Source organism: Dipodomys ordii, unplaced genomic scaffold, assembly GCF_000151885.1.
Source record: "Dipodomys ordii isolate 6190 unplaced genomic scaffold, Dord_2.0 Scaffold36, whole genome shotgun sequence".
NCBI lineage: Eukaryota > Metazoa > Chordata > Mammalia > Rodentia > Heteromyidae > Dipodomys > Dipodomys ordii.
Genome location: NW_012267252.1, coordinates 440,101 through 452,563, shown reverse-complemented (window position 1 = coordinate 452,563; position 12,463 = coordinate 440,101). Strand labels below are relative to the sequence as shown.

The 12,463-nt window shown below is 39.0% G+C and overlaps 1 protein-coding gene across 1 annotated transcript in view; it reads left to right on the top strand.

Moving 5' to 3' along the window:
• Positions 1–12,463, top strand: part of Tctn3 (tectonic family member 3) — a 23,564-nt gene that overhangs the window by 6,358 nt on the left and 4,743 nt on the right. Inside the window, exons 8-13 of the mRNA XM_013017642.1 lie at positions 490–570; positions 1,274–1,399; positions 2,921–3,025; positions 3,738–3,832; positions 6,245–6,398; positions 7,212–7,349. Of these exons, the coding sequence (XP_012873096.1) occupies positions 490–570; positions 1,274–1,399; positions 2,921–3,025; positions 3,738–3,832; positions 6,245–6,398; positions 7,212–7,349 (699 nt within the window). The remainder of the gene's footprint in view (positions 1–489; positions 571–1,273; positions 1,400–2,920; positions 3,026–3,737; positions 3,833–6,244; positions 6,399–7,211; positions 7,350–12,463) is intronic.

The following is a 12,463-nucleotide window of genomic DNA, read 5'->3' as shown; positions in this document are numbered from 1 at the left end:
GCGCTGTAGCTCAAGTGGTAGAGCGCTTGCCTTGAGCTGAAGAGCTGAGGGACAGCGCCCAGGCCCAGAGTTCAAGCCCCACGACCGACCAAAAAAAAAAAACCAAAGAGCAGTCCAATAGTTTCATATGAATTTAAGATTAATGAAGTATTATAGTAAATCTAGAAAACACTTGAGTTAAACAAAATTAAATACAGCATTTGGGGTTCTTAGAGTCTTCTAATGAAATAAAGGCCCTTAAAAGTTGATTACAGGTTTGCTTATACTTGTTTATGGGTGCCTGTTTTATATCATCTCATAGAATTAATGTCCTGAGAAATATATTTTGAGATGTGCTGATGTAGAATAAGTTTTGAATTTAAATTGTAGTCTAGCAATGGAAGGAGAAAGAAAAGGGGAAAACAGATACTCATTTTAGCATGATACATAGCTAGAAGAGAAAATGCAACTTTCAATTTTAGTTGATCTTTTTTTTTTTTCCCTTGATAGTTCCACGTTCCAATAACACTTACCTCACAGGCAAGTCCTCCTCTGTTGGCTGGAAACACTTGTCAGAATATCGTTTCCCAGGTAGGGCTGCAGGCCTCAGATTCTACACTCATGTATGTTGGTTAGTATTGTAAGAGATGTGCTAGTGTAACCCCAGCTGAAGTTTTGTGTATTATCTGAGATTTCATATGTCGAGTTGAACCCAATATCTTCCTCCTTACTATGTTTCTAACATGTCCACTGCCACCATCCTCCAGTTCAGAACATTTCAAGTTCAGAACATTCTGACTCCTTCCTTTTCCCACACTCTGTTACTGATTCCTATTGACTGATCATAATTTCTTCTTTTGATAGGAAAAATCTGTAATAGTCAGTGCAGAAGTAGTAAATCATCATTTTAAAGACTGCTAGAAATTTACTAGCGGCTAGCAGCTATCTTTCGCTTCAGACACCTCGAGTCAAGTAGCCCAGTTTCCATCTAAAGATGAGTGGTTTACATTTCAGAAGCTCACCTCTGCTTCTAGTACTTACTGTCTTCTTCCCCCAGTCAAAACTTTTTCTGAACACAACTCTCCCATAAACACTTCCGAGAAAAACCCTATCCTCTTTTTTCTTGTGTAAATGTAATTAATGTAAAGCTATCCCTATCTTTTCATGCTGTTTTTGTTTTAAATGTTGTTTAGTTTATACATGTAGTTATAATAACACAGTTATAAAATACTTTTCTTTAAACACAATTAGTCCAATAGCTCTTTTCTTAATTGATTCTTCTTTTGCATTTCAGGTCATCTATGAGATAGAGACCAATGGGACCTTTGGAATCCAGAAAGTCTCTGTCAGTTTTGGACAAACCAACTTGACTGTTGAACCAGGTGTTTCCTTACAGCAAGACTTCATCATTCACTTTAGGGTTAGAGCCCTTTTCTTGTAGCAGATTGAGAGGGTTAGAAATAGCTCTCTGCTTCTAGAATGCATGTAAAATAAAACTATGAATGCCTAGTTAACTCTTGACTAAAATTTCAACATTGAATATTCTTTAACTACATGTAATAGATATTCAACTTTTTTTTTTTTTTGTACTGCTCCTGGCTTTTTTGGCAGTTAATTGGAGATAAATTTCATGGACTTTTCTGCCAAAGCTGGCTTCAAACTGAATGATCCTCAGATCTCAGACTTCTGAGTACCTAGGATTACTTTTTACTTAATCTTTAACTCAGTTAAGAATTTAACTAGCTTTTCCTCTTATTTTTGGCCATTCCTCATTTCCCACTGAATCTTGTTTCTGGTGTTAATCACCACATTTTGGCTTTCTTCTACTTGTTTTCCTTTTTGAACCCATCAGAGTTCAACTCTGTGTAAGTTCTCTATCTTTTGCATTTTGTCTCTGGAATATTATAGTTGTCTCATTTTAGCCAGTTTAAACATGGCACTAAATTGATAGCAACTTTTGCAGTACTAGGGTTTGAATCATGGCCTTAATGTTGCTTGTTTAAGCTTGCACTCTACCACTTGAGCAATGTTGCTAGCTCTGCTTTTGTTGTTGCTGTTAGTTATTTTTTTTTTTTTTTGTCGGTTGTGGGGCTTGAACTCTGGGCCTGGGTGCTGTCCCTCAGCTCTTCAGCTCAAGGCGAGCGCTCTACCACTTGAGCTACAGTGCCACTTCCGGTTTTCTGGTGGTTTTATTGGAGATAGGAGTCTCACGGTCTCTCCTGCCCAGGCTGGCTTTGAACTGCGATCCTCAGATCTCAGCCTCCTGAGTAGCTAGGATTACAGGTGTGAGCCACCAGTGCCCAGCATGCTGTTAGTTATTTTGAAGATGGAGTTTTCATGGTCTTTTCTACCCAAGCTGATTATGAAACAAGATCCTTCAGATCTCAGCCTCCTAGGTACCTAGGATTACAAGCACGAGCTACAGGTACCTGGCTCAGAGCAATTTTTGAGAAATTAGGTTAAGTGGTTCTTGGTTGTAATCCTTGATAGAATTCCAATCAAGTTTTATTGTTTTTTGTTTTTGTTTTTGTTTTTTTGTCTGGGCTGGGACGCTGTCCCTGAGCTCTTCTGCTCAAGGCTAGCGCTCTACTTTTGAGCTACAGTGCCACTTCCATTTTTGGGGATGGTTAATTGGAGATAAGAGTCTCACAGACTTTTCTGCCCAGGCTGCTTTGAACTGCAATCCTCAGATCTCAGCCTCCTGAGTAGCTAGGATTACCCACGTGAGCCACTAGCACTTAGGTGTTGTTTTGTTTTGTTTTTGTTTTTTGTAATGAAGAACTCCAATGTTAAAACATTGGAGTATAAATTGTAACATGATATACATGGAAGGAAACTAGATTGTTCAGTACAGATCATGTTATAAGGAAAGATAAGAAGCCAGGCAAGATAGGAAAATATGCTTTTCACAATAACCAACTGTTCTTCACTCTTTCTGCAGGCTTTTCAGTGGAACAGGGCTGTTTCTCCTGGTCCAAGAAGTGGGAATCCTGGATATATTGTTGGGAAGCCACTCTTGGTTCTAACTGGTGACATCGGTCACTCCGTATCCTTTGCAGATCTGGGTGCTCTTGTAGCTAAAGGGGAAATGCTGCTAAGTTTAGATTTTCTAATTCTCCAAATTCTGCTAATCCATCATGTTTCCAAGTGTTGATACCACTGAAGGCTTTCAACATTCCACCTGAATACTGGGGTTTGAATCTAAGGCCTTGCGATTGATAGGCACTTCTACCACTTAAGCAATTCCTCCAGCCCTAAAAATTAAAAACTTTAAACTTTAGAATGACTAGGAGGGCACCAGTGGCTCAACTCTATAATCCTAGCTACTTACGAGGCTGAGATCTGAGAACTGTGGTTTGAAGCCAGCCTGGGTAAGAAAGTCTAATATAGACTCATCTCCAATAAAGTAATCAGAAAAAGCCAGAAATAGCACTGTGCTCAAGTGATAGAGTTCTAGCCTCGAGCAAAAGAAGTTCAGAGACAGTGTTCAGGCCCAGAGTTCAAGCCCCAAACAAACAACTAGAGTGGCTAAAGATGAGGAGCAAACTTTCTGCTTTTTTAAACTCATATGATGTATGTTTAATTTTTTCTCTCATTCTGTTTTTTTAATTGCCAGTGGAAAATGCATAAATTTATGATTTGTACAACAGGATAGTAGTGTAAGATACAATGTTAAGGGAACAGTGACAGTATAGATTTTCCAAGCCTACTTTCTTTTTTCTATCGTGGTCTCCTTGACTGTCACTCTTCCACCTCAGATGACCCTCTTGCAGAGCCAGGGTGATGGAATCTGCTCTGTTAAGAGACATGAAGTACAATTTGGAGTGAATGCAATATCTGGATGCAAGTTCAGGTAGTTTTTTGCTTCTGTAACCTCCCTAACAATTGATCTCCTTATAGGAAGAATGTTGATGTAGAAACCTTTTATTTATTTGTTTGTTTTGCTCTTCTTAGGGCTTTAACTCAGGGCCTAGGTTCTGTCTTGGAGCTTTTTTTGCTTAAGACTGGTGCTCCACTTTTATGGAGGTTAGTGCTTAAGGCTAGTGTTCCACAGCTCCACTTTTGGTTTTTATGGCAGTTAATTGACAATAAGAGACCCATGGGGGCTGGGAAGGTGGCTCAGTGGTAGAGCGCTTGCCTTGCATGCATGAGACCCTGAATTCGATTCCTCAGCACCATACAAGCAAAAAGAAAAAAAGCCAGAAGTGGCGCTGTGGCTCAAGTGGTAGAGTACTAGCCTTGAGCTGAAGAGCTGAGGGACATTGCCCAGGCCAGAGTTCAAGCCTCACGACCGGACCCCCCCAAAAAAATAAATAAAAATAACATGGGTTTCCCTGCCCAGACTGGCTTTGAACCATGATTCTCATGTCTCAGCCTCCTGAATAGTGTGAGCCACTGGTTTCTTAGGAGGAACTTTTTATTTTTGGTGGTACTGGGGTTTGAACCTCGGGCTTCATATTTACTAGGCAGGTAGTATATTGCTGAGTCACACAATGCAGCCCCTTTTTTGTGCTGGGTTTTTTTTTTTTTTTTTTGTCGGTCGTGGGGCTTGAACTCTGGGCCTGAGTGCTGTCCCTCAGCTCTTCAGCTCAAGGCAAGCGCTCTACCACTTGAGCTCAGCGCCACTTCCGGTTTTCTGGTGGTTTATTGGAGATAGGAGTCTCACAGTCTTTCCTGCCCAGGCTGGCTTTGAACGGTGATCCTCAGATCTCAGCCTCCTGAGTAGCTAGGATTACAGGCGTGAGCCACCTGTGCTGGCTTTGTGCTGGTTATTTTTTATGTAAGGCCTTACTTCCTGTCCACTTATGCACCTGAACCATAATCCCCTTATTTTCAACATCCCATTATAAATGGGATGACAGGCCTCTACCCATGCCTATCTTCTTCCATTAAGATAGTTTCCAGGGCTGGGAAGTGGCTCAGTAGTTAAGTGCATTGCATGAGTGCTGGGTTCGATACTTCAGCACCACATAAACAGATAAAGCCAGAAGTGGCTTTATGGCTAAAGTGGTAGAGCATTACCCTTGAGCTGAGAGCTGAGGGACAGGGCCCAGGCCCAGAATTAAAGCCCCATGACCAACAACAACAAAAGTCTTTTGGCAAGGTGCTGGAAGCTTATACCTATAATCCTAGCTACTCCAGAGGCTGAGATCTGAAAATCACAGTTCAAAGCTAACCTGGGCAGGAAAGTTTGTGAAACTCTTATTTCCAATAAACTACTCAGAAAAAGCTGGAAGTAGTGCTGTAGCTCAGTGGTAAGAGCACTAGCCTTGAGTAAAAGAAGCTCAGGGGCAGTACTCAGTCCTTAGGACTGGCGTGCGCATACACACACACACACACACACACACACACAAATAATAAGAGACTCATGGACTATTCTGTCTAGTCTGGCCTAGAAAGTCAATCTTTCTGTTCTCAGCTCCTCAAGTAGCTGGAATTACAGGTGTGAGCCACTAGTGCCTGTCTTTGATATATAGTCACTTCTTAATATTTTATTTTTTATTTTTTTGGTGGTCGTGGGGCTTGAACTCTGAGCCTGGGCACTGTCCCTGAGCTCTTCAGCTGCTCAAGGCTAGTGCTCTACCGCTTGAGCCACAGCTCAGAAAACCACTTCTGGTTTTCTGGTGGTTAATTGGAGATAAGAGTCTCACGAACTTTCCTGCCCTGACTGGCTTTGAATCACGATCCTTAGATCTCAGCCTCCTGAGTAGCTAGGATTACAGGCATGAGCCACTGGTGCCCAGCTACTTTTTAATATTTTAAATGATAGTTCAGAAAATACTCATTAAGAATAGTCTTTAAATCTAAATAATACCATATTGCCTTTGTATAGCACCTTTATAGTAACAATAAAAACAATTTTAGGAAGGAAAAGAAATAGGAGACAAAAATAGAAGTGTGTGTGTGTGTGTGTGTATGTGTGTGTGTGTGTGTGTGTGTGTCCGGTTGTGGGGCCTGGGCGCTGTCCCTCAGCTCTTTAGCTCAAAGCTAGTGCTCTACCACTTGAGTCACAGTGCCACTTCCAGGTTTTTTTTCTTTTTTGCTTATGTGGTGCTGAAGAATTGAACCCAGGGCCTCAGGCATGCAAAGCAAGCGCTCTACCACTGAGCCAACTTTCCAGCCCTAGAAATATATTCTTATCTGCTCAAAAAAAGATACCATATTGATGCTAAGAGGTTTCTAGTGACCCTTAAAATTTAGTAAGATTTACACGAATACATATTGTATTAGCATCGCATTCCAACCTCCAGGTGTTTAATTACAGGCTCAAGGAGGTGGACTGCAACAAGTTGCAGCAGGAGATTTGTCAGACTCTTCATGGAAGACTGAGACCAGAACATGTGGCCATCTTTGGTAACGCTCACCCAGCCCAGAAAGGAGAGTGGACCAGGATCCTCAGCAAGAACTGCAGTGTTTCAGTAAGGAGGGACACTTAAAAAAATGTTTTTATACTAACTTACCTGTTTTCTTCTAGTAGTTTCATAGTTTGGGTCTGACATTTAGGTCTTTGGTCCATTTGGAGTTGATTTTTGTAAATGGTTTGAAATAGAGCTCAAGATTCGTTATTCTGTATATGAATATTCTGCATTCCCAGCACCATTTTTTTGAAGAGGTTGTGTTCATTGATCTTTGTATCAGTAACATGATCTATGTGTCCATCAATTTTATGCCAGTAACATGGTAAACCTGTACTATGTCCTTGTGCCAGGTGTTAAGCTGTGTCCTTTCTGTTCAGGACTCCTTGGGCAATTCGGGATGCTTTTTTGGCCAGTCCTGGGGCTGGGCACTGTCCCTGAGCTGCTTTTGCTCAAGGCTAGTACTCTACCACTTGAGCCACAGAACCACTTCTGGCTTTTTCTGTGTATGTAGTACTGAGGAATTGAACCCAGGGCTTTATACATGCTAGGAAAGCACTCTACCACTAAGCCATATTCCCAGGCTCAATTCGAGGTCTTTTATGTCATAAAATTTTAGGATTTTGTTCTTTCTATTAAGAATCTCATTGGTGTTTTGACAATATTGACTAAATCAGTAAGTCACTTTGGGTAGTATGATATTTTAAAAAACAGTGATTCTTCCAATCTGTGCACGCAGAAGGTCTTCACATTTTTATATGTGTCTTCTGTTTCCTTCATCATAGTTTTTGTGGTGGAGGTCATTCAATTCCAATTAAATTTATCCGTTTGATTTTAAGTAGGCTATTCAAGCAAATGCTTCTTTACCTTCTGCAGGCTACAAACTGTACTTCCTGCTGTTTCATCCCAGTTTCTCTGGAGATCCAGGTGTTGTGGGCGTATATAGGCCTTCAATCCAACCCACAAGCTCACGTATCAGGAGCCCGATTTTTATACCAGTACAAATTTATACAGGTAAGTCATAGCTCAGAAAGGACCACTAACTGAAGTCTAGATTGGCTTATTAGCCATTTGATGGCAGGATTCCTTTTTAACCTCTAAGAGCCAGATAATGTTACTAATGTTTAAAAATGAATGAGTCTTTTCTCCCCACACATTCACTAAAACTAACATTTTGTCCTGATGAATATAGCCTGTGTCTAAGAGAGCTTTTCCCATAAATCTGTGTTCACTGTGACAATCACAATTATTAGAGCTCTGAGCTTGTGGTTTATGATTAAAGTTACCAGGGTGACTAGTTTGTAGTAACCACTTCTTGCTTTTTATGTACTCCATTAAATGAATGCTTTTACTCTATAATAGATGTTTATCTATTTTTTATTTATTTTTTATTTTTTTGTCAGTGGTGGGGCTGGAACTCTGGGCCTGGGCTCTGTTGCTCAGCTCTTCAGCTGTAGAATAGCGCACTCTACCACTTGAGCCTCAGCCCCATTTCCAGCTTTTTCTGCTTATGTGGTGCTGAGGAATCGAACCAAGGGCTTCATAAATGCAAGGCAAGCACTCTACCACTGAGCCACCTTCCCAGCCCCATATCTATTTTTTATAATGTATCTTAGAACAGCTTTAGTATCTGCCTTGATTTTTGAACTTAATCTCCAGCTTCACAAGTTAAAAGCATGGTGTTTTCACTTCAGTTCATGTTTTCACCAGTCTTGGTAAAGTGATTGGTATATTTCTAGTATGAAGTTTATTAGCATACATTGAAAATTAAAAGATTGAAATTCCTATCTAGTTGCATTACACTTAATTCCTAGTTAAGAAACCTACATTGAATGCAAAATACAATTTTCCCTCATAGCAGGGTTGGGCAGCTTAGTTCTCTAGGATTATAAATAGGATTAACAGATTACCAGAAACTGTATTGCACAGAACATCCATTCTTTTCCTAACAAATACTATTTCTTTAAGACTTTTAATTGTGTTACAGCACTGACATTATCAAATTTTCTAAACTATACTTTTATTCTTGATTTATGAGTTCCTGTGCCACAATAGTGTTTTTTATTTTCCAAAACCTCTGATACTCAGGCATTGAAGTTACCTGGTGCCTCTTTCTTATCTAGCTAGTTTAACCAGTATCTTTTTCTAGTAGTTAGCAGGGGTCAGAGGTAGCTTTTCAAGTTAGTTTGCCCTTTCTACAACACTGCACTTTATGATCATTCAGTCTACCTGGATTACATGGGTGTCAGTTGAAAGATTCAACTGTGATTTGATCATGCATAACTAAAGAAATATATTTTCCAATGATAAGGTATATTGTCTTGAAGTTATTAAAAGTATTGTGGCTTATACAAAGCCATGTCCTTTACTTAGGCAGATTTAAGGAATTTGTGAAAGTAATTTGATGGTAAAATTTTTAACTTTAAGGCCTAACCTGAGAAGCTGAAAGATGTTACATTCCTATAAAAGTGTAAAGACTTATGTAATAATAGTCTTATATCAGTAGTTAATCGCATGCAAGCATTTTATTCAAGAATAAAGATTTCTCTGCTTTTTTTTTTATGGTGGAAGGGGTAGAAGTCAAGGCCTTGTACATGCTAGGCAAGCACTAAACCACTGAGCTACTACTCTCACAGCTATTTCCTTAACTTGAATCACTTCAAAATCCATACATGCTTATCTGTTGGCACTTCATATGAATTTTTTTCTTAGAATAGAAAGGAAAGCTAAGGTACATGTTATAGTGCTTTTAGAATGAAGTGGGGGCAGGGGTTTAATACTCGAAGTGCTTTTTTTTTTCTGAAAAATTTTTCCCTGCCTAACTAGCCACTCTTTGAAGCTTTAGTTGACAGAGGTCTTACCTGGGCTGTTTCCATCAGCTTAATATATAAGTGATGGCATGGAGACTGAGTTGCAAACAGCAGTCTGTAGCATATATACTTGTTTGATCTCACCTATGAAATGGCTTTTGTTGTTATTTTAACATATGTCAACATATAAAAATCAGGAAATTTTACCTAGATGGCCAGATTCCTGACTTCACTTGAAAAATCTGACAACACAGATATTATTACACTCTTGTATGGCATCCACTTTTCTGTTACTATATAAGGAAATTCAGTATCCTTTAAATCCTTAAAGCACACAGCTGTGCTTACCAGACCTCCCACAGTTGAATATTGAGTCGTTTGTAAATAATGTATGGAAATATCAAAATGAAACTCCTTTGTAAAATGAATACACTAATTTAAAAAAAGAGAAAACTAAAAACAAAAAATAGAAAAAAATAACAAAAAGTTCTTTTTTTAAAAAGATAAGAAAATTATTTACAAAACAACTTAATAAAAGTAGAATTTCTTTTTATTTGTGTTATTAAGAAAAAGAATGGGTTGTGAAGGTGGCTCAGTGCTAGAGTGCCTGCCTTGCATGCATGAGGCTCTGGGTTTGATTCCTTAGCACCACATAAGCAGAAAAAAGCCAGAAATGGTGCTGTAGCTCAAATGGTAGAGCACTAGCTTTGAGGCCCAGAGTTCAGGCCCCACAAACGACAAAAAAAAAAAAAGAAAGAAAAGAAAAAGAACTCTGAAGGGGACAAAGTACTTTTCTATTCAACTAACTTATTAAGAGATAAAGGCAAATAGTGGCTGATTGATGTTTGAAAGACTTCAGGGACAGGAATTTTGCTGACAGTCATGGTGATCGAGTCCATTGGTGCTGCCACTGTTGTCCCTAGGATTCTCCCAGACATCAACAGAAAAGTGAAACAATCTAGTCACTTCTCAGCTCTTTCTGTCATAACAATTATTTCAAAATCTAATGTTGAGTTATTACTAAATTCTTTTGTTTAATGTTACTTATCTTCCCTAGTATTCTCCTTGCTTAATAATGAGATTGTGATAGAAGTTCCTGGCCTGACTTCACAATGTCAATAAATCACTTGCAGCTATTTTAGGAATATTTAGTATTTTTCTAATAAGTTATTAACTCTCAGCAGAGTCTCAGTGAAGTCTATGCAACTAAGAATCAATAAACTGACAGCAGTTTTCTTCCAATATATGTTAATTAGCCTGTATAAAATATAACCCACTTTAAACTAGAGTAAATTAGAGACATTTATGAAATAAAACAATACAATTAGCCTTGAAATCTAGTCTGAAATGAATTCTCTAAAAGTTCAGATAGCACATCATGACCCACTGGTGTGATGTGTTTAGCCCTGGGAGAAAAACATAGAATGATATCTATAAATTTGAAGTAAGCAAAAATTTCATAGTCAAATAACAAAAATTATTGTTAAAAGCCTAAATAAAAATAAATGCTCAACAAAATATGTCATTATGAAGACAAAAACGCAGACTTGTATGTGAAATAGTATTTCTTAGTACATTATCTGATAACACTCAATGTAAGGACAAAAAGCAAACGCTAATAATAAGCAAAAGATTTGAACAGATGCTTCATTACCCGACCATAGGTACTACTGTATGTCCACCAGAATTGATAACATCAAACATATTCTGACAGTCTGAATACTGTAGTAGGAATGGGCAGTAGTACAACCACTTCATCTTCACTGTGACCCAACAATTTTGTTCTTAGGTATATATCCAGGAAAGATTAAAATGTATGGCCCCCAACAAGACTTGTACTAGAAAGTCTTATATGGAAAAACATAGATGAATCTCAAAAATATGTATCTTGAATGAAAGAAATCACACACATCTATACTTATTTGAACTTGTAAGATATGTATATTTAGGGCTGGGATGTAGCTCAGTGGCAGAGCACAAACCTAACATGAGCAAGGCTCTGTGTTCAGTTTTCAATATCATAAAATTGATTCATGGATTGACTATAATTTATTAATTATACCTCAACAGAAATAATAAAGGACATGCAGGAACACATTTAAGAAAATCGAAAACAAAAGACTAGGGAAAATGTGTGCAGTACATGTACTTAGCATTTTTTTGTGGGGGGGGGGTCATGGGGCTTGAATGCTTGTCTTGGGTACTGTCCCTCAGCTCTTCAGCTCAAGGCGAGTGCTCTACCACTTGAACTACAGAACCACTTCTGGTTTTCTGGTGATTTATTGGAGATAAAGAGTCTCACGGACTTTCCTGCCCGGGCTGGCTATGAACCGCGATCCTCAGATCTCAGCCTCCTGAGTAGCTAGGATTACAGGCATGAGCCACTGTCACCTGGCTTACTTAGCATTCTTTTATGAAAAATATTCAGATACCTCAGTGATGACTTACACACTTGAGCCAAAGATATAATTGTTTTAGTTTGTAGTAGTATATAGCTACAAGAGTATAAATCTAAGAGCACATGTATATAAGCTTTATCTTGGGGCTGGGAAGGTGGCTCAGTGGTAGAGTGCTTATCTTGCATGCATAAGGCCCTGGGTTTGATTCCTCAGCACTACATAAACAGAAAAAGCCAGAAGTGGTGCTGTGGCTCAAGTGGTAGAGCACTAGCTTTGACAAGCTGAAGAGCTAAGGGACAGCACCCAAGCCCAGAATTCAAGCCCCATGACCAGCAAAGGAAAAAAAAAAGCTTTATCTTTAAAATAATAGTTTCAATTGTAGTGATTTGATATAGAGGAGTAATTTAATTGTGTGAAAATCATGATTATAAAAATGTGATCTAGCCAGGCACTGGTGGCTTACACCTGTAATCCTAGCTACTCAAGAGGCTGAGATCTGAGGATTACAGTTCAAAGCCAGCCTGGGCAGGAACATTCATGAGACTCTTATCTCCAATTAAGCACCAGAAAACTGGAAGTGGTGCTGTGGTCCTAGTGGTAGAGTGCTTACCTTGAGCTGAAGAGCTGAGAGAGGTGTCCAGGCTCAGAGTTCAAGCACCAGGACTGACAAAAATTAACAAAAACAAACAAAAGTAATCTATAAGAGATATTTAGCCAGGCATCCGCCTATAATCCTAGCTACTCAGGAAGCTGAGATCAGAGGATCTTGGTTCAAAGCCAGCCTGGGTAGGAAAGTCTGAGATTCTTTTTTTTTTTTATTTGTGAAGATACTGTACAGAGGGGTTACAATTACATGGGCAGGATAATGCGTACGTTTCTTACCCAGCATTGCTGCCTCCTCCTTTTGTTTACCCTTCAC